The sequence below is a fragment of the Protopterus annectens genome, chromosome 7.part0 (assembly GCF_019279795.1).
Source record: "Protopterus annectens isolate FY-2018-M chromosome 7.part0, PAN1.0, whole genome shotgun sequence".
NCBI lineage: Eukaryota > Metazoa > Chordata > Ceratodontiformes > Protopteridae > Protopterus > Protopterus annectens.
Genome location: NC_056739.1, coordinates 1,126,671,399 through 1,126,694,025, shown reverse-complemented (window position 1 = coordinate 1,126,694,025; position 22,627 = coordinate 1,126,671,399). Strand labels below are relative to the sequence as shown.

The window sequence follows — 22,627 nt, the reverse complement described above, 5'->3', positions numbered from 1 at the left end:
TACCACCCCAATTCCATGGATTGACAGTATTTTGACACTTGCACATGCCTACACATCCATTTCATGCAGGGCTCACAAAGTTTTCTCTGCAACATCCACTGCTGATGTCATCCACTATAAGTTGTCCTGCAGCCTTATAAATGTCAGATTTGTGCCATGGCACTTGTGTAAAGTACCAAGCTCTGTCAAGGGGGTCTGTTCTCAGTGCAATCAACTGGAGTGTGTGTGTGTTTGTGCACTTGCTTGACATTAGAGAGAGCCTTGTACACTAGCATGTGGGGCACTGCTATTACCATATTCTCCTCAGCAGACGCTGCTGATGTCATCACCTATAAAGTGTTGTCTGAGAATCTCCAAGTCAGACTTGAGCTGTGGTGCTTGCTTTAAATACAGAGTTCTGTAGTCAGTGTACTTAGATTGGTAGGGATTCTGTTCTCACTGCAGTCAGATAGTGTGTGTGTGTGTGTGTGTGTGTGTGTGTGTGTGTGTGTGTGTGTGTGTGTGTGTGTACTTGCTTGACATTAGACAAAATATTTTACACTAGCATGTGGGACATTGCTATTACCATATTCTCCTCAGCAGACACTGCTGATGTCATCAGCTTTATCAGATTTGTGGATGTGCACTACTCCCACCAAGACAGGGTCAGAGACTGGCCTGGAGGCCAGGCAGAAGTCACCTCATCCTATATGATAAAGATTACAGTGGCGTGGCTTTCAGTTTGTCCACATACATCATGGCATGGTTTGTAGGCCCTGTGTTTTCTTGATGAGAAACCCCTATGGTCACTGCAGCTGTTGCAGGTGTCTGGTGATGTACATGCAAAAGGGAGTATTATACTCTATTAGTGTTCTGATGAGGTTTTAGTACAGTGCTGCTATATAATTCTCAGATCTGAATATGATGGGGGGGACTTATAATTTGCACAATATAGTCTTTCCATACCACTGTGGACACATTGTGGTCAAAGTTCAGATTGCTATCTATGTGTGTTCCCAGGTCTTGCATCACTGGGTTTCACCATAGGGGAAGTGTTGTCAATGCTGTAATTAGTAGGGAATTCCACTTTGGAGAAGGCCAAAATAAAGACACATTTTTGCATTTATTTGTAGATAGTGTGGCTTTGTCACCAATCATTTGCCTGTGTTAGCCCCTCCTGTAATATGTTATCATGGTTTACTACCATTTTATTGAATTAGACTTGGTCAAATGATCGTATCATCGACCCACACTCGCAAAAAGTTACACTGCCGAATTCCAATATAATGAAAATACATTCCAAATTCAACCTAGGAACAAGCATTAACACTGGCCGAGATAGGAGTAAGAACTGTACTTCAGACATATTGGAGTTCAACAGTTTTAATGTTTGAGTTTCAGACTTCACGTAAAGTGGATTCAACAGAATCCACTTCAATAAAATGATAGTAAACCTGTTATTATCATTGATGTACTCAATGAGTGCAACCAAAAAATCAATCAACAAACCTGGTAAGCCAAAAGGCATGTAATTTACCCCTGAACTGTCAAGAAATAAATTCCAAACAGTAAAGGACCAAGCACAGTTCCCTGAGGTATTCCTATGGTGACAGCTCAACTGGTACAGGTTGATTCCCCAATGTTCACAGCATGTGTTCCCCATCTATTGAGGTAAGGGTCTAATCCCCAGCTGGGAGAGTTTCTCAATGATACTTGAGTGGGAAATTGTGTCAAAACCCTACAGCAAATCAAGATAGGCAGTACGCCTTCATCTAGGCCCATCACACAGAATCAATGGGCTGTGACAACATCACAGATCACCTGTTACATGACTCAGTACATACACCTTACTGACATTGTTGAATACACACTTCAACACACCTTCCACACAGATTATGTTCCTGTAGATTGGTGTACATCATCATGCATCCATCTGAATTGGGTGGATAGCACCTGATGCATGCATGTATTGACATATCTTGACTCTACTCAACTGCAAGGTAGACCAACATGTCATCATGGGCTTTTTCTAAATGGATACTAGTAATATCTTGGCTGTGTGCAACAGACTTGTGTGAGTTGTTAATGCTACATCATGTCTATTACATCTGATAGATGTACTCAAAGAGGTCATTGAGGACATGCATGATGACAACACTATCGTCCTGTTGAACTTGACCAGGCCAAGGTATTTGATACAAATCCACAATGAGGTATTCAATCAGCACTGTCAGATGTGGCCATAAACAGTTACATCACCAAGTGGGTTGACCAGCTGATCACATTCATGGTATCTAAATATGTTGAATTGTGTGAAGTGACCTATATCTCAGGTCCAATGATCAGGTCAGTACATCAGGGTGTTCTGCTAGGCCCTTTCCTCTCCATTATTTCAGTCACAGACATCACAAATGACATTACATATCCTGTGTCCAAACAGCTGTCTGAAGGACTGTAGATTGTGGGCAATCATTGACTCCAACTATGAGATTAGTATAATATAGACACCATCTACACACACCAAAGACTGCTGTCCCAGCCATGTCAACACATGAGATGGAACAAAAACATGGGGGGGGATTTGTTACATCATGAAAACAAATGTACAACTCAAGGGTAATGCAGACATCATACCCTATAAACAGATCAAGTGATATGTGACCTGTGTCCTTTGTTAGATGGTATGTGGAACATCCACCAGCATATAGCCACAGTGCTGACTATTACCTTGTATGTAACACAACTACTGAGCATGTGAAGAACATCCACATCAAAGGCCATAATACCTCCATAGTTCACTGCTTTCATCACACCAATAACTGAGTGCAATGCACCCTTCTTTGTGTACCTTTCTACACATCTTTGAGCGATGTGTAACTCAAGTGTACCACTTTTGCTACATTGAGCTGTCACACATCTTATTGGCCATACCTAGATATTCTGTTTGTTGCATAAACACTGCTGTCTGATGATGCATAAACCCCTCAAGGTGTTACATCAGATGCATGTGTGATACCTGTTCCAGTGATGCACACAGTGCATACGTAGCTGTTTGATAACATTGATGGCATGAGTTACATTTGTGATAGTGTGGATTGTGCCTTATATATCTGCCCTGTACTCCAGTCAGCTAGCCTGTATTGATCATAATGTCACATACAGGTATAGCAGTGTCACTCCTAACAGGTCCCGTAATGTTACAGTGTTCTTGATTACCTTCATAAGTTGCTGACATGTCATAATAGCTGTCCAAGTGTGTTTGTGCAGAATCATCTCTGATCACTCAGAACCCACATATGTTATGCCAGAGACATGGGATTACTGGTTGTATTATTCTGATATTGTCCATGATTCCATATGCTTCTTTTACTGTTGTCCATGAGCCTGTAACTATGTCCCACATGTTGGAGACCTCTGCTAAGATTACACTCATATTCAGGTAAATCGGTTTGTACAGCTTCACAATATGCACCATGCCCCAATTGTAGATAACATCCCTGATTGATGTCCTCTGCATTGATCAAAAAAGGATGCTTATCTCACAAAGACATCTTCTCCATTGTTATGGTCTTGTGTGACAGTCATATGATATGCATTTTCAGTGTGCAGTCCGTACTGTACCCTTTTCATATAATACTGGTGTTCCTGCTACAACTGTCTTCCATTGACATGTCCTCATCTGCTGTACATTAGGATGTTTCACCTATTATCTTTCCCTGTGTTCATTCCTAGATTTCATCTCTGTGTCCCTATTTAATACATACAATTCCCCTGTTTATTTTACATGGCAGTCCATGTACCCTTACAGATCATTTACACAACTTTTGTACACAATGCCTTGAATTAGATTTCACAATACTTTGCAGTGTATACACTGTCCTATGTTGTACTTGGACCATATACATAGGTACTGTATATGTTAAGCCCTAGTAATCATTGTTGCATTTTGCACAATATGTACTTTGCTTTGAGGTAAATAGGTTTCCTATCTGTGTCATTTTACATGGTTTCCTGGCCAGCAGCACTGTTGCAAGCCACAAAACCATACTTGTTTATGTTTAAATGTGATGAGCAGCATGCATATGTAATTAGTGCTGCTGCTCGATGCACATCAGTGCACAAACACGTAAGCTCCATGTTGGCTTTGTGTGAAGCCTACATGGAGTTTACTGTATCCCAGGGTTACTGTTGTACTCTGAATCAGTGTAGGTTGAGTGAAAATGTATAATTTTGGTAGTGGTGGGAGGGCCTATTTCAGTTTTCCTGTTAATTAGTCACTATCATCCTGTACAGGTGTTACGTCTAAAATTGTTGTTGTAAGATAAACTTATTTTTGGGATGTCTCTGACTTGTCATCTTTCCAGTTATCCAATTTAATTTTGCTATGTGGCATGAACACATCAGCGCTTTACACCATGAGGTTTATTACCTTGGTGGCTTTGCACAATAGAAGCTTTCGACATCTTACTGCCAGTTATGTACATCACTGAAAAGAAATAACAGCAGTGCAGAGTGGTTTTAGCTGAGTGAAGCTGAGAGAAATTTCTAGTGAATCCATTCCTGCAGTCGGATTATTGCTACAAATAACTCAAGTGGCTCTTTTGAAACCCACCATTGAGTGGAGTAATATAACCGTGATTTCTTCAAGCTGTAACCTAACTAACTTCCAGGTCTTTCAGGGAAGCATCTCATTGGAGTCTGTTTGGAAGCATTCACAGAGCTTTAGTATTATTGCTTTTACTCAGTTATGAAGTATGATTTTTTTTTTGCCACTTACCTGAGGACATATTGAAAGAAGTATGTTCATGCAATCCAGGTGGTTGCAGCTTAATTGGCAGCTGCAAACAACAGTAATCATTACTCAGTACACATCGCAGCATTGACTCATACAGAAAATAATTTAGGAACAGGTACATAGTGTTGTGCTCATAAAATATACTTTAATTTTTCAAACCCAACTTTTACATGGTACTTCATACGGAATCAAATCTTCCCCAGTCAGTAATAAAAAAAAAAACATTCAAAGTAATACTTCATTTCTCTTTCAAATACCCTTATCAAAATCTTAAATTAATTTTTAAAAGTTCCTTAAATTAATACATTGTAGCAATCCCCCAAAAATATTTGGAATTTCATTTTAAAGTGCTCATACTTTGTGACCAGCAAGAATGGCCAATTACTTTCAGAACAAGGGCCAAATGTCTACATTATATACAAACTAGACTTTTTCTTACAAACTGTACAAAAAAAAGGAACAGCTATTAAAACACATTCTTTTACAATATAACATATTTTAAACTTTTACAAAATGTACGCTGCAATCTTCATCAAAATAAACATACTGAAAAAATCCTCACAGGGTTTTTCCTAGCACCCTGCTTGCAAAGATTTCTAGAACAGTTAGGTTTGTGCAAAAAAAGATAAACGTTACATCTAGAAACCCGTTCTAGAATGTACTCCAGACAGTTCCTGATTGCAGTTAAATGTTCTGGATACTGTATATTTCAGATGTGTCTTATGTCTGCCTTGAGAACTGCTTGTTTAGACTGCTCCAGTTTCAGTTGTAGCCATGGAACAAGGCAAGAATAATTTCAGAATCCTGATGAGTCACTTGCCAGAATGTCCAACTATAGATGATGAATAGTAAAGTAATTTCTGTTCATTGACTCAGAATAATGTTGTCTATTTTCCACATTTCATCTGCAGCATTATAGAGTTTGTTCTTTAAGGCAAAAGAGTTTTCTGCATTTCTGTCAAAATGATGTCCTAGAAATATAAGGCACTTAGATGCTTTACATCCATCTTTTTATTCTACATTTTGCAACATTTTGACAAGCTGTCTAGTTTGTCAGGAATGATGAGCTTTGTCACAGCCTCCTCCTTCTCATTGTCCAGGTCAACTGTCTTTTTTACCTCTCTGCACATGTACAACCAGAAAAAAATTAAATTAGAAAAGTGGCATGTGGCTATCAAGTCACTCATCATTGTCAAAAAGGACATATTCACATATTATTTTTATCTAGAAAGATTTAGTCAGAGATCACTATGAAAAATCTTGACTCATTAACTCAACATGTGATTAAGTAAACCTAAAACATCAGGGGGCTGCAACTCAAAAAAAGTGATAATAACAAAGCTGTTAAATGCACAGGAACATTTTTTACATGGCTCTTGTACCCCCGTCATGGGGTAAACTCACTCACTCCTAAACTATATATGTATACATAAACACGCGTGCGCGCGCGCACACACACACACACACACACACACACACACACATAAGCAAACATCAAACTCAAACACTGCCAAAATGCATATCACTGAAAAAAAGACACCAGAGACAATCACCCACATGCTATAAACATGAAACACACTATAGGCCAGATTCCAACAGACTTGCTGCCAGTGTAAGTGACTCACTCAGGTGTAAGGCTTATCTGTAAGGCAGGCTTACAGCAGAGTAAGTCAGTAACACCAACAGGAGATCTTTTGGAATCAGGCCCTAAAATGCCCACACATAAACCATTATATACCTAATGCTACCAAAGCAGTCTGAAACTTCTAAACACACACACATTCAAAACAAAGCATTCTTGCAATCAAAGATTAACTTAGAAAGCCTGTAATATTCAACATAGCCAAAACAAAAATTAAAACACCAAAATACACTCATAACACACACTTACACACACACACACACACACACACACACACACACACACACACACACACACACACACACACACACACAGACACACACACACACACACACACATGCAATAAAACAGAAAAACTCGTATACATGTACATCAAGTTTCCAGAAGCACAACCACAGCCAAAATGATGATATAGTTGATAAAAATGTATTGACTATAGCAACAATCAACTAAACTTGTAGTCAATGAAAAACACAGCCATGCAGCAGGTGTAGTTAACCAACTGTGTGGCAAACACATGTATACAGCTAGAGTCACACAAGCTCTGAGAAAAGCAAAGAAAGTGAGAATAAAGCCTCATAAAACTCAACTTTTCACTCTTCTCTGACTGCCATAGTGTTCAATATGTAACCTACCCAACATTGATATTCAAGATGTCAGTCAAAGCAAGCCAGCAACCTTCTAATTACAATGTTCTGACCATTAACTAGATGTTGGCAAACATTTGGTTTCCAGATATGGTAATTCTGAGATACTCATCAGGTTACAAGCAAAAGTCTTCTAACATTGCTACAGCTCACCGTAGGCATCAAGCAGAGATTACTAGCAGTACAATGTAAGTTAGTTTAGTTACTGCAGGGCCTTCTGTATTTCTGAAGACAAAACAGTCAGCCATCTGAACTGTTTGTCAACTATCCAGCTCTTGTTATGAGTCACACAGAGAAATGGTCATTCTATATGTCTTCTCATAAATGTAAACTTATCTAAATAGTCAATTATTTTTGAAATATAAAATGGTAACTTAGGCAACTGATTGCTTACATTGCTCACTTCCTTCTCACTGTAATCCAAAAGCAAATGCTGCAGGAAGCAGAAGCAGACAAAATATGCAATGCAAGAGTAGAGGGAATTAGGAACACATCTTAAAATAAATAACGTGCAATTAAAGGGCATTCTAAACACAGAGATACTCCAAGAAGTGCACTTTAATTTATAAATGCATTTAGCAAAAAAACAGAGCACAGAGCACCTTAGATGTTACAGTCACAAGCATGAGTAAGACAAATATGTAGCTGGCAACAGACAACTAAAGTGTGAAATATAATGGAGAAGGCAAGCATTGCAACAGCAAATTTCTGAGCCCTGGATGCTCTATTTTTTAAATAGTTTACCTTGCCTTTGTTTTAACTTTATTCATTTGCCTTATATTCTTTTTATAATTCACTACATCAAAAGATTGTCTTCTATTTTCTCAAAGAGATGGGCTTCTCCTCTTCCTTTACAGTGTTATACCAAATAGAATTTGACCCACTTGACCAGTATAGTAATTTTTCTTCTCTTTTTCAAATATTTCCTTTTTTGTAGTCCTAATAAGCATACTTTCCTTTAATCTTTTTCTAGATTTGGTAGTATAATTTTCTATTCCTTCAAGACTTTAACCCACTTTCTTTTACCCATAATATGAACAAAATGGAAACTTGTCATTTGGATGAATGCAATTTCAGTGAACGCAAAAAGAGTGAGGGCTATTAGCTGAAACAACCTTCACTGACAGTGGAGTTTGCTTTTTCTCTACTTTGGTGCAACCGCAGAGTTGTTGTATAGAAGTCCATGGGGTATGGGAGGTGCAGGGGGTCCTGCCACCTTGCAAAAAAAAAAAAAAAATAGTTGTAATGTTTGATGAAGGTGGTTTCAGTGAACAGGTTTCGATATTTTTCATTTCACTGAAATTAGCTACAGTGAATCAATGTGATTTGCCAAAATATGTGGTTCCCTCTATTGGTTACCTTCTGCATCTCCACTAGATGTCATCTGTTTTTCTTTTTTTTTTTTTCACTTTTTTTTTTTCACTAGACATCTTCATGGGTTTGTAAAACCATCCATGTAGAAACTGCAGATCCTGATCCTATATCTGTTGGTATTTCCATGATCAAAGACTTGGTTCTCAAGCGTCATCGGACTCACACCAGGTGAGCAAATGAGTGTAATTAAGGAAATTATTTTTTGAGACTGGATACAAGATCTGAATTGCCTAGACATAGAAAGGCCTTGTTAACTTTAATTCTGGTTGCTGCCGAAAAAGCAATTACTAAAAAATGGAAATCAAAATCTAAACCAACTATACTTGAAGTAGTTAATAGAGATAAAAGATCAGGAAGTGGAATCTTTAGAAAAGGGAAGGAGTAAATTACATAGAAAAAATGGAAATTGTGAGAACAATACATGCCGAAAAAATGTTTTGGAGGAGCAATAAGGTTTAAAAGAAGGCAAGAATTGAATCATTTAAGTAATGTTGCTTAGATTATATAATATATAACAATATGCATGAATTATAATGTTTGTAATGTGAACTTGTTAATATGGTTGTTTGCCTGTGTCACAAGTGATAATTCAATAAAGGTATTTAAAAAACTACATCAGACTCAACTCTTCCATATTTTTAAGTTTTTTTTTATAGTTTATTCCCCTTGCCCCTCTGTCAAGGCTCCACAAACTATTCTACCTATCTTATATAGTATTCATCCTGATTCTTTGTGTTTTCTTTCATTGTCCCACTAACTCCTTAATGTCTGTGGAATGATGGATACATATGGTTACCCTCTCAGGTCAGTCTGTGTATTGACATCTGTGAAGTGTGTTACTCACTTTTCCTAGGAATCATCTATGGGTGTCACTAACTTCAAGCTATGGATCAATGTCTGTTGTGTGATTGACATTTACTGTTGCCCACTGTTTCTATCACTGATCCATGGTTACCTTCCAGTCAATCTGTGGATCACTGACTGCAAAGTGATGGACATTTATTCCTGCTAGTCCTATCACTGAATCCTGAGTGCCCCACAAGATACTCTGTGAAGAGATGGAAACTTAGTATTACCCACTATTCCTATCAGCAATGACACCTGTACACCCTGCCAGAGTCCATCGCTTACACCTAGTCACCTGTTATGGACACAGATGCAGACAGATAACTGCCTATGTGTACCTGACTCAAGCCTCCACTCCATTAGGCAACTGAAAATATGACAGATTTTCTATAAATATTATATTATACATATGTGGTGTAAAAGTAAACAATATGAGCAGTATAATCCTAGCAGCAGACGTTTATAACAGTACAGAGCATTCAACAGCTAAACACCTTAACCCTCTTGTAAATTGCTGCATATTTTAAAAGTAGACATTACTCACCTGGCCAGGTGTAGCACAGCCTCTACCACATTGGTTCCATCTTTGGCACTTGTTTCACAAAACAGAGAGTTGTATGCCTAGGAAATAATATTTTGAATATAGGCAAGACAAAGAGATATTATGTTAGTATCAGTCACAAACAGATGGAATATTTTATTTTTGTTGTACCAGTCTGTTGCAGGATCTTTTTAAAATTAATAACAGACATGATAATGTATTACAGTGGTGTGACTTACAATGTGGTGAAAAACTAGTGGGATATGGCCCCACCAGATTGTACTTATTTTAACCACTTCAAATACCAGTTAGGTATGAACTCAATGTAATTTGGAAGACATATATGGTCTCATAGGACATACAGCTACTACTAACTTCTAGACACAAAACATGTTTCTGAATACCCTCAACAAAGATCAAATAAAGGCAGCACATGTATCTCTGAACTTTGCAAGTTCTAATATACCTTTACAATCTTTAAAAGACATATAGTGCATAGCCTGTTCCAGACATTCATAATGATGCCTCCCAGACTTCACACTTGCATTTCTCTAAAAGCCTGATGAACAGGTAGGCAGGACCTCCTCTTTTTTTTTTTTTGACATAGCAGCACAAAAAAGAAAGTTCATTAGCAGTCCTTTCTTTATATTAAAACAAACAAGTGCAAACATTTTCAGTCAATCCATTCTAGTTCGGTTTTGCCTCAGTATAAAAGCAGTCTGAAGTATGTCAATAATTCTTGCATTTTATCAGTTAACCTCTTATTTTATTTTAAATTTAGACTGAACTCCTGATCTGATTTCCAGAGTATCCTTCAATATACTTGAGCAAGAAAATGCAACAGAAATGTTGTGTCTTGTACACTCAAGTGAGTATCTAGAATAATGTTACCACTGTACTAAGCATGTCCTGCACCAGGAGAGACTAGGCATTTTTTTTTGACTGTGGACTTAAAATGCTAGCAAATGTACCCAGAGTAAGAACATATTTGTCTAAGTGCACAATGGCAGACATATTTTTAATATTAGCACTTGATATACTCTAAACCATGCTTGAATAAGCTTTTATATTGCCTTAACAAAAACCTAGTAACACAGATTAAAACAAATTCAGACTGAAATAAAAACACTGGTGGGTAATGCTCTGGTAAGCAGGGTTCTGGATTAAGTAAAATACTGCTTTATTATACAAAATACTAACTGCCCAACTCTCAGTGATGGTGGATTTATCTGCTTCCAGTGTTTTGTTTAACACAGTGATGTCCAAGTGGATACAGTCTGGCAGAGGAGGGTGACTCCACCATCAGCTATGGTCAGGTAGTAATTAATACTACAATATCCAAACAATACTTAAACAGTTGCATAACAAACCTTTTATCTGCTGTGTATTTTTTCTATTGGCCACAAGCGGGACATTTGGACAGTGACTGTGCATACAGATACTGATGTACAAGATTATGCGCAGACAATAGTGGCTACAAAAGTGGTTTGTGTTACTGATGATATGATGTTTACATTACTTGCTACTGTGAAACTTTTTTTTTTTTTTTTTTTTTAACTTAACTTATTTCTGTGGCTTCCTATCATGCCATTCAGTCACATTTCATCATTACATGTGATCATCAGAACAATGACTTTTTAAATGTGATTGTCTACAAAAACAGTTCTGCTGTCAGCATTGTGGGGTGTTATGCCTCCCCCCAGCACTGTTTATATATTCAAACAAAAGGCCACACAACAGATTGGAAAAGGGAGAAAAATGGCATTTAAAAACCCATATCAAAGCATTACAGATGTGATAAGTTCTGATGTGATGAATCCTTATGTTTGTTATTTCTGTTTGCATTTTATAGGCTAGAAAAGTATATTTGGGCAGCCTGTTACATTTTCTCATCCCTATCACACAGCTATGTTTATGCAACCAACTGCTATGTTGTTATGATGTTGGCAATGAGTTAGCAATGTGGCATTTTTTTAACTTTAAACTGGTTAATTAAATGGAGGTTTTTGTGAAAATAATTTTATTGTCACTGAAAAGACTTCTTTTCATGAATCAGATTTGTGGATTAGGTAGCTATTTTTATAAAGACTGCATAGCAAACTTTAAACTGGGATTGTTGAGATTTACAAATTGCAGCCCAGTTTATTGTCAAACTGAATTATGGTAGTTCATGATAAGGCTGTGTGTGCAATAACAGATGAATTTAATACTTCTTTAAAGTAAGTAGAAGTCTGAGCTAATGGATACTTTAGTCCATGTTCAAATCCAATATGAAAAATGCTGAGCATAGATGTTTGGCAACTGATTTAACATCTCCACAGTTTAGTTTAATGAAATATGAAATGGCAGAGGAAAGGGGATCATACAGGAAATGTGTTACTGCATGCTGGCAATCTATGAAGAAGCTAGAAAAGCATAAACTAGGCAGATACACAGGGTTTCCTTGGTTTGTGATCACCTCTTCATCACAGCATTTTGAGTAGTCTTTTTTTGTTCCATGAAGCAATAATTTACAGACAAGAATAAACACTTCTATCATGGAAAGGGTATCAGAACAGTGACTAAATCAAGTTCCCTTGTCATCAGAGTAGTGGTTCAAACACAATATAGTTTTACAATTTGGAGACACCACTCCACAGACTTGGAGGCCTTGTTCTGCTACCTCAGGGATGGGAGTTAGTTTGTGTCCTTTTACTGATGCAGGTGTTGCTGCAGAATCTGAAATTGAAGTGACCCAGGATGTTAAAACATTTTTTTTCTTTTTGGATCAGTTTTTTTTTCTCATCAGAGTGTATGTTTATTTTGTTTGAGCAATATGTATTGATATCATGATAATTATGCTTGACTGTGGCTCCCCTCCTTCCTACAGTTTAGTTTTTCACTCAGTATTCCATCCTTGCATATTGTTATTTGTTTAAATAAAGTTAAAAGATAAACAACTGGACAGTGTATCATATTTAAGACACTCACCATGGCTAGCTTCTCTCCATGGGCAGTATGCACACAATTGGACTCAGGCATTTCAGCTCTCATATCCACCTTGTTGCCAATCAAAATGATAGGGATAGACTTTTCAGTTGAATTCTGAAATAGAGACAAATATAAATTCATCATTTATTTCACCAAACTTTGATCTTGATAGCTGATAATAGATAAGTAAATTTATAACAGGGTATAAAACAAGACTGGATGACTTAGTGACACAGTGGCACAGTGAATGGCACTGACTTCTCAGAGCAAGAGGTTCTCTAGTTTGGTTACATCTGTATGGAATCAGCATGTTTTCCCTGTGTTCACATTGATATTCTCTAGGTACTCTGATTTCCTCCTTCATATGAAAGAAATGCAGTAGGTAGATTGCTGACTCATCAATTGTTGGTGTGTGTTTGTATGTGTGTGTTGCATGTGCAATACGGAAGAAAGATCTGGCAATCTACTTTTGTTCCCTACTTATTTAGTGGACTCTGTGGATGGCATTTGCTGTTCATTAGAGGGGTCAGATGTGACTCAACAGCACTCACTGGACTAAATTGGTTAAAATAATACCAGAGATACCCAAACCTCACAACTCATTGACTTCTGCATCTTTACAAAAAATTGGGAAAATGTTTCTGTACTTGCTTTCCTGTCCTCACTCCACAGCTCTTATAAGTATTGCCACCATTTTGTATGGATACTGTTAAACTCATCTTCACCATAATCCATTGTCTTTCTACATGCAAGGTTAAATGTTTTACTACCTGAATGGTCACTTGAACTGAGTCCCAGTTCTAGTTATGTGCCATAGTTTATGAGATTAATGGGCAAGATACTGCAATATAAATACATTAAACCAAAAGGGAAGGTGGAACAGAAGGCAAAATGATGAGGGAAAATTGTCAGCAAACTTCCTGAAACATAGCTTTTGGTCCACTTTATCAGGGTTCACAGTTAATGGTGTCTATTTGATTTTATGCATGGTTAGAAACAGTAGTTCAAGCAGCTGTTTCCTTTTTGTGACTTAGATGGAAAACTGCAGCTAACCAGTAACTTTGCAGTTGTCCACATGCTCTGTAAAATTGGGTATATATTAGATAATTGAACTTTCAAAAGTTCAAGGGTCATATGGTCGACACCATATGATCAAACTTTTAAAACTTCGAAAATCTAATAAAAAAAATAAACTACACAAATAACCTACCTGAACATTTTAAGCAGGGGGGCAAGCCCCCATGCGCCCTCCACACACCACCCTCTTTAAATATACCAACTCCAAGATCGCAGTACAGTGCAGAAAAGGGATATCTTCCCATTCCACACTGTATGGAGATTTCCGTTAAAACGTTCGAACTTTCAAAAATTCGATCATATGGTGTCGACCATATGGACAGTCGAACTTTTGAAAGTTCGATCATTTAATATTGACTCATAGAATCTATAACTCCGATGCTTTTTACTGGCATTCTAATATTAGAGTTTGTTATCTTAGTTTTATTATGTCATAGTTCTCTTGAACTACATGACTTAAGCTGATCAACATGTAAAACAAAAGGGCTAATAGGCATTGCTATACACCGATTTGTTAGCTATATAAATCACTGTTTCCTAAAGAAGTCCTGTCCTCAGCCAGACACAACCACATAACGGCAACACAACTCAGACATAGAATTTTACTTTTTCAGTAACCTCGTGACAGTTATCTATTCAATTGAAGCTATAAAATGTGTAAGTTAATGGAAATAAGACATACACACACACGTGTGTGTGTGTGTGTGTGTGTGTGTGTGTGTGTGTGTGTGTGTGTGTGTGTGTGTGTGTAGTTATGTGTATATGCATGTATGTATGTATTTACTTTTTCTTTTGATAATCACCTTATTCTCTTGGACAAGTTTACTTTTCCAGTGAGGCCCAGAGAGGAAACTTTCTATAAAAATTAATAAACACATATAGAAATATACACATAGCTAACTTAAACAGTAGTTGGCCCAGAGAGACAAATTTCTATAAAAATTAATAAACACATTTAGAAATATAGACTTGAAAATAACGAACACCAAAACCAAGTAAAAAATATATGAAGGGGATCACCAAAGGAACACTGCAGCACTAAATCCAGAAAATGTACTGAAAAAAAGTTAAGCGCTTTCATCAAAATCACAAGACTTCATCAGAACAAGAACATACAAAAAAATGCCATATTTAAATACCCTAATCCTTACAGCCATTGGTTGACAAAGCAAACATCATTTCCTGTAAAATAATTAAGCAGTTTAAAAAGACTAACAAATAATCACAGTAACTGCCCACTACAACACATCAATTGCCACCTACCAACCACATAGACATTAATGTATTGTGTATTGAAGTATGATTTAAAACACAAATCTTGAATAAAATCACATAAAAAAGCTGATTTTAGTTTTAATACAGAACTAATGGATAACTTGTCATTGAGCCCAAGTGGTTGACATGCATTTAATTTGATCTGCCACTTGAGCTCTAAATATTCAAGTTAGTCATCGTCGGGCCCCCCTCGTGGACCCAGGTTTACTTGTTCAAGTACAACAAATTTAAAATAATGTGACGGGTGTACCTTTATATGCTTAAATAAAGCATTGGTTTCTTTATGTTTTAGTATATCATAGTTGTGTTGATATATTCTATGTCTGAGGGCTCTGATTGTCTTACCCACACAGTACCCCTCACATACCATACAGGGTGCAATAAATACCACTCCCTTGGTGTAACAGTAACACTTCCTGTTAGTAGTAATTTTACCATAGTTCCTGACTCTAATGGAATCAGTGTCCAAAATATAGGGGCATTGTCCACACCTCCCACATTTAAAAGTTCCACCTAGGCCTGCCTTTAACTTTTTCCTCTCCTCTTCCTCTCCTTTTAAATGTGGGAGGTGTGGACAATGCCCCTATATTTTGGACACTGATTCCATTAGAGTCAGGAACTATGGTAAAATTACTACTAATAGGAAGTGTTACTGTTACACCAAGGGAGTGGTATATATTGCAACCTGTATGGTATGTGATGGGTACTATAGGGAAGACAATCAGAGCCCTCAGACAAAGAATATATCAACACAACTATGACATACTAAAAAATAAAGAAACCAATGCTTTATTTAAGCATACAAAGGTATGCCCAACACATTATTTTAAATTGTTTGTACTTGAACAAGTAGACCTGGGTCCATGAGGGGGTTCCGATGATGACTTCCTTGAATATTTAGAGCTCAAGTGGCAGATCAAATTAAATGCATGTCAACCACCTGGGCTCAATGACAAGTTATCCATTAGTTCTGTATTAAAACTAAAATCAGCTTTTTTATGTGATTTTATCGAAGATTTGCATTTTAAGTCATACTTCAATACACAATACATTAATGTCTATGTGGTTGGTAGGTGGCAATTTAGTGTGTTGTAGTGGGAAGTTACTGTGATTATGTGTTACTGTCTTTTTAAAATGCTTAATTATTTTACAGGAAATGATGTTTGCTTTGTCAACCAATGGCAGTAAGGGTTAGGGTATTTAAATATGGCATTTTTTGTATGTTCTTGTTCTGATGAAGTCTTTTGATTTTTGACAAAAGCGCTTAACTTTTTTCAATAAATTTTCTGGATTTAGTGCTGCAGTGTTCCTTTGGTGATCCTCTTCATATATTTTTTACTTGGTTTTGGTGTTCGTTATTTTCAAGTCGTTTTTTGTCATGGATGGAGGGGAGCAACTCGGTAGCACTGGCAGCATGGACTTGAACATTATTGCTCAAATGGTGGCAACACTTGCATCTGCTGTTGCTGGGCTTTCCACTAAGGTAGAGTCACTTCTGGGTCAATTAGTGGACCATCGTAGTCAGGGGCTCAATAATTCTGGTATATCGAGTCCTGACATCTCAATGATTATTCCAGCACAAAGGAGCACTAATTCTAACAATCACTCTTATGAACGAGGTCTGGCAAGTAGTAGTAACCTAAATGGGAGTGGACTAGCATCTAGCAACACACTAGATGCACGTAATGACAACATGCCATCAGTTTCGGTTGAGCAATGGCTCAGGAACAGAATTATCTTTGATGAATAGAATATGAATGCTACCAACCAACACAGCTGTCTTGATCAACAATTTTTTGGGTTTTAAGGAAGCTTTATTCAGGTACAAACATTTGCAATTGGAAAATGAATATCTGCACGAGTGTGTAAGGAGAGAGCAGATTCCCAAGGGCCTTCGGACATGGAAATATCCAACTGGGCTTATTAAGGACTCCCAGTTACACCTGAACTTAAAGAACTTTTTCAATAAGCAATGTTGTGAGTTGTTAAACATTTTTATTACTGATAACAATAAGAAAATGGCTGCTATTTTAAAGGACATTAACAAACTGGATATTGAAATTAAGCGTGATTTATTATTTGAACACAGGTTGGTTGAATTTAATAATTTATTTAAAAGTGTTGATAATGACTTGGTGTAATTGCAAAAAAGGAAAGAAAGAAAACTGTTCAGAGATAAAACTGATTATGATGAGGAGAGGGCATACCTGACCCACCCCTGGGCCAACAAGCTAAGTGGGCTGAAAGATGTGAAGAGGTTAATGTAATTAATGAAGATGATGATGTGGTAGATTCAGTGGATGACAATGTCCCTTTAGAACCACCACCTCTGAGGAGATCCCAGCGATTGATGAATCAGGGGGGGAGACAAGGGAACGGAGGGTATGGACAAGTGAATTATCAGAATCAATGGAGGAGGGGGAGACAACAACAACAGTATTGGAGGTGATGAATGATACCAATGAAAGGGATGGGATGTATGAATGTACCATTGTGAAGAATCTTGAGCATGATTTCAGCATTTACAATTATAGTAGGACAACTGTGAGTACTGATTGGGCAGAACTGTTCTCAAAAGGGCTCAACTTTGTGCCAACAACTGGTAGTGACATTGTCAATACTATTTTGGAGTTTAAATTATTCACTAGGAAGTTGAATTTGGAACTCTTTTTTTCACAGGAGGGGGCTGGACAATGCATGTTGCAGGGGAATCTAGGCCGATTAAACAGACCAAGTACTTTCATTCCCCCTATGCACCCAACAGTACTAATGTATGAGACCCTTTGTGAAAATGAATTCAGAAAAGTTGTTGCCAAAAACAATAACAAAAACCTTCTTGATAATAATGGGGCCAATAATTTAACTAGGCAAGAAATTACATTGCTCCGTGATATTTTGGAGAATGATGAAATCAGGATTATGAAACCGGATAAGGGGGGGGTGGTTGTTATCATGGATGTGTGTGATTACAATAGTAAAATGACTGACTTATTGTACAGTGACACATACACAGAGGTTTCCAAAATGAGTTGAGTATATCCTACAGGTGTATAGATTTAGACATTGAACAACTTTTACTCAATGAGCAAATTACTGTAGAAACTTCTAGATTTTTGGAAACTAACTGGAATCCCTAAAATAAGAGTATCTCTGATCCCCCGTTATGACCAATTGTCGATGCAAAAGCTTCTAAAACCTTCAGTTTGGCTAAATATATTGACAACACTGTTAAGCACACCCTCAATAACAGAGACCTGGTGATCAAGGACTCCTGGGACTTTCTGTCTAAAGTTAAGAACAGCATGTACCACGAGGACTTGATCTTGCTCACCACTGACATTTGTGACCTCTTCTCAGTAATTCCCCATGATGTTGGACTAGAATGGTTCTATGACTATTTATGCTTAAACAGTACATTGAACCATGACACTATCCTTACTATCAGGTCCTGTATGGAAATGGTTCTGGACAACTTTTGAGGGGCATTTATTCAAGCAGGTGCAGGGGGTTGCAATGGGCGCATGTTGCGCATCGTCATTTGCTAACATTGTATTAGCACAGTGGGAAAACCTCTACGTAGTAAACTCTGAATTCAAGGACATGTGGGTACTATATGGATGGTACCTGGATGATATGGTCTTATTTTGGCATGGGAGTGAAGACGACCTGAATAGGTTCTTCGTTTACATCAACAACACTACCAACTTTTTGAAATTTACCATGACCAAGGACCTTGATACCTTGAATTATCTGGATGTTACTATTAAGAAAGATCACTTTAAGGGTAGTTTTACTTCACACCTTTATAGAAAACCTACCTATTCTAACTCTTTGTTGCATTTTGAGAGTTGCCACCCTCTACATCAGAAAAAAATCCCTTGTCAAGGGTCAACACGTGAGATTGGCCAGAATGATGTCTGACCAGGATGATTTTGTTAAGGAATGTGATGTCTTAATGGGAATGTTGCAGAAAAGAGGTTACCCCTTTAACTTTGTCAATGACATAGCTGAAGAAGTCAAATCAAAAAGAGCTGGGGGTATTTATTCTACACTCTTGGAGAAGCCTGAAGGTTTGAATAGAACCTCTGGTTTGGTCAAAATTGACAGTTTTACTAGGGCATGTGTCATGCCCTTCACTAGGGATTTTTTTAACATTAGAAGCATCATTTATGATTTTGGACCATTGGGGGAAAACCTATTGTGGTTTATAAAAAGGGCACCTACTTGAAAGGCCTGGTGGAGAGGAAAAAGTTAAAGGCAGGCCTAGGTGGAACTTTTAAATGTGGGAGGTGTGGACAATGCCCCTATATTTTGGACACTGATTCCATTAAAGTCAGGAACTATGGTAAAATTACTACTAATAGGAAGTGTTACTGTTACACCAAGGGAGTGGTATATATTGCAACCTGTATGGTATGTGAGGGGTACTTTGTGGGGAAGACAATCAGAGCCCTAAGACAAAGAATATATTAACACAACTATGATATACTAAAACATAAAGAAACCAATGCTTTATTTAAGCATATAAAGGTACACCCGACACATTATTTTAAATTTTTTGTACTTGAACAAGTAGACCTGGGTCCACGACGGGGGCCTGACGATGACTTCCTTGATTATTTAGAGCTCAAGTGGCAGATCAAATTAAATGCATGTCAACCACCTGGGCTCAATGAAAAGTTATCCATTAGTTATGTATTAAAACTAAAATCAGCTTTTTTATCTGATTTTATTCAAGATTTTTGTTTTAAATCATACTTCAATACACAATACATTAATGTCTATGTGGTTGGAAGGTGGCAATTGGTGTGTTGTAGTGGGCAGTTACTGTGATTATGTGTTACTGTCTTTTTAAACTGCTTAATTATTTTACAGGAAATGATGTTTGCTTTGTCAACCAATGGCTGTAAGGGTTAGGGTATTTAAATATGGCATTTTTTGTATGTTCTTGTTCTTCTGAAGTCTTCTGATTTTGACGAAAGCGCTTAACTTTTTTCAATAAATTTTCTGGATTTAGTGCTGCAGTGTTCCTTTGGTGATCCTCTTCATATATTTTTTTACTTACATTTAGAAATATAAACATAGCTAACATAAACAGTAGTTTGTATGGGAATGTCAAACAAGTCTGATAAACTTTATAAAGTTCAGTAATGAACACAGATTACATGCTAGTAACAGAATAAAAATAGGTAATTTTACACAAAAAGTATTAATTACTAATGTAGACTTTGTACCTTACACAATGCAGTTATGTGCAAAAATAACCCTAAGGTTGCATAAAATTTTGTTAATTCGAAACATATTCACAGATATCAATGGAGGTTTAAAAAGCAAGCAGCAGAATAGATTATTTTCTGAAGCCTTGGAAATAATCAAACTGATGGACACAAGTGTCACTAATACAATAATTTCTATAGTCTTGAGACAAGGAATAACCAACGTTCTCATATTTGAAACATGATCAACAATTCAAACTAAAGGAATTCTAAAGGTTTGTGCCTGAACTGTAACTCAACCATATACTGTTCATTGTAGACAATTAGCAGTCTAATTGATAAGTAGAGAGAACTACATGAAGTCTCATCAGACACATAGCTATGGTGAGGAAAATGGGGGGGGGGGGGCTGCTGTAGGCATAAAATGTTAGGGTGCATGATCGGCAGTTGTTGATGGGGTGGTATTGCAGAGGTCTATATTAGAACAAAGTTTTAAACCATCGAATGATCTAATATCGACTCCAAAACAGCGAACGCTGAAAATAGCGAAGCTGCAGAACACCAAATTTTTTCCTAGGAAACGAATTTGGTTGGCCGTTTCTGTGGCTTCGCTATTTTCAGCACTGTGGTGGAAAGTTACGGGTTGGGTTTAGGTAAGTGTGCGATTATGTGGATGTTAGGGTATGGGTTAGGTGAGTTAGGGATGGGCACGGGTCAGGTGAGTGTGCGATAGTGACGGACCTTAGGCTTAGGGTTTAGGTTAAGGTAAATGGATAGATAGTAGTGTATGTACAGTTTAGTGTAGGGTAAAAGTAAGATTTTAAGTGTATGTGTGTGGATTGCTGTTTTTTTGGTGTGCTTGTGTTGTGTGTGTGTGTGTGTGTTTCTCGGAACAGCAAATTTTTTCCCAGGGAAAAACATTCGCTGTTCCGGGTGTTTGAGATTTTATGCTTTCACTTAAAAGGGGTCAATGAATTAGCATTCACTTTTCTAAGCTTTCGCTAATTCAATATAGACCCCGTATTGCAGTACCAGCATTCAGAAATTAATGCTTATAGTGTATTTTAGTCATGGCTGAAGTATATTTTAGCCTTTCTATCATTTGTAGCAAGTGGTTCACTTTACTTTCAAACAGAATACCATTTTTAATAGTCTGTTTTGTTGAAGTGACACCACAACTCCACATGCAAAAAATTGCAAAAGGGGTTGTGGATGGATTGATGGCATGCATGCAGTAGTCTATGACAGAAAGGGCCATTTCTAGTGATACAGCACATTTTTTTTAATAGGTTTGGTAATGTTATATGCTGATGACCTGAGCTCAAGAAACTGAATGAGAGTTCAAAATGGCCGCTGTTCTGTGAACACTGCTATCACCTAGCTCTCTGATATACCCTGGATTAAAATAAACCCAGAAGGTAATGCAGAATTAATAATACAGAAATAGGTGTAGATATTTACTGCTAATATCATTCAGATAACAAAAGAGGAAGAAAAACTAGCAGATTCAGCTTAGAAACAGAAGGATTAACTAAGATTTCTGAATAACAGCTTAAGCCATGTGCTACTAAGGCCCTGCATCTGACTACAAGATTGGTAAAACACTATACAGCAAGATGTCAAAAGAGGAAAATAATATGGAAACAACAACAACTAAGACCAAATTCTCAGTACTAGCCTCACCTGAGAAAGACACAACTTCAAAAAGACAAAAGGCAACTAAATAAACTGACAACTCTAAAACTACAAATAAATCCAAGACAGACCAGCCAACTAATATGGAAGACATAAAAACTGCCTTATTACCTATCCAGCAAGCAATAAAGGACTTATTACAATTTCAAATCTTTGGTGACTCATTCAGCCAAATAATATCCAGAATGGAAAAATCTGAGTCCAAAATAATAGAAAATGAAATAAAAATAGACTCTATTTCTCAAAGAACTGATGCCCATGACAAAGAAATACAAAACTTACAAGCAAAAATAACAGACCTAGAAGCAAGATCTCGAAGGAACAATATCACCATCAGAGGAATACCTGAAACTGTACCTCATAACAATCTAATACCAACAATCAAGCAAATAATAAATTCCCTGCTAGATGAACCTGAAGAAATACAGCAAATACAAATAGAGAGAGCCCACAGAGCCCTGAGGGAAATGCAAACACCACTGAAACTAAGACCTGTCTATATTAAAATATTAAACTATCAAAATGTAAATAAATTCATACTGGCAGCAAAGAAAAAAGGCACACTCTCCT

At 37.2% G+C, this 22,627-nt stretch overlaps 1 protein-coding gene across 2 annotated transcripts in view; it reads right to left on the bottom strand.

The window, feature by feature from the left end:
* Positions 1-4,899: 4,899 nt before the first annotated feature.
* Positions 4,900-22,627, bottom strand: part of LOC122806901 (ras and EF-hand domain-containing protein-like) — a 502,021-nt gene continuing 484,293 nt past the window's right edge. For both annotated transcript variants that reach the window (XM_044077705.1, XM_044077706.1), the window contains 3 exons: positions 12,795-12,908; positions 9,828-9,904; positions 4,900-5,896 (listed from right to left, as the gene is read on the bottom strand). In XM_044077705.1, the coding sequence (XP_043933640.1) occupies positions 5,791-5,896; positions 9,828-9,904; positions 12,795-12,908 (297 nt within the window). In that variant the 3' untranslated portion in view covers positions 4,900-5,790. The remainder of the gene's footprint in view (positions 5,897-9,827; positions 9,905-12,794; positions 12,909-22,627) is intronic.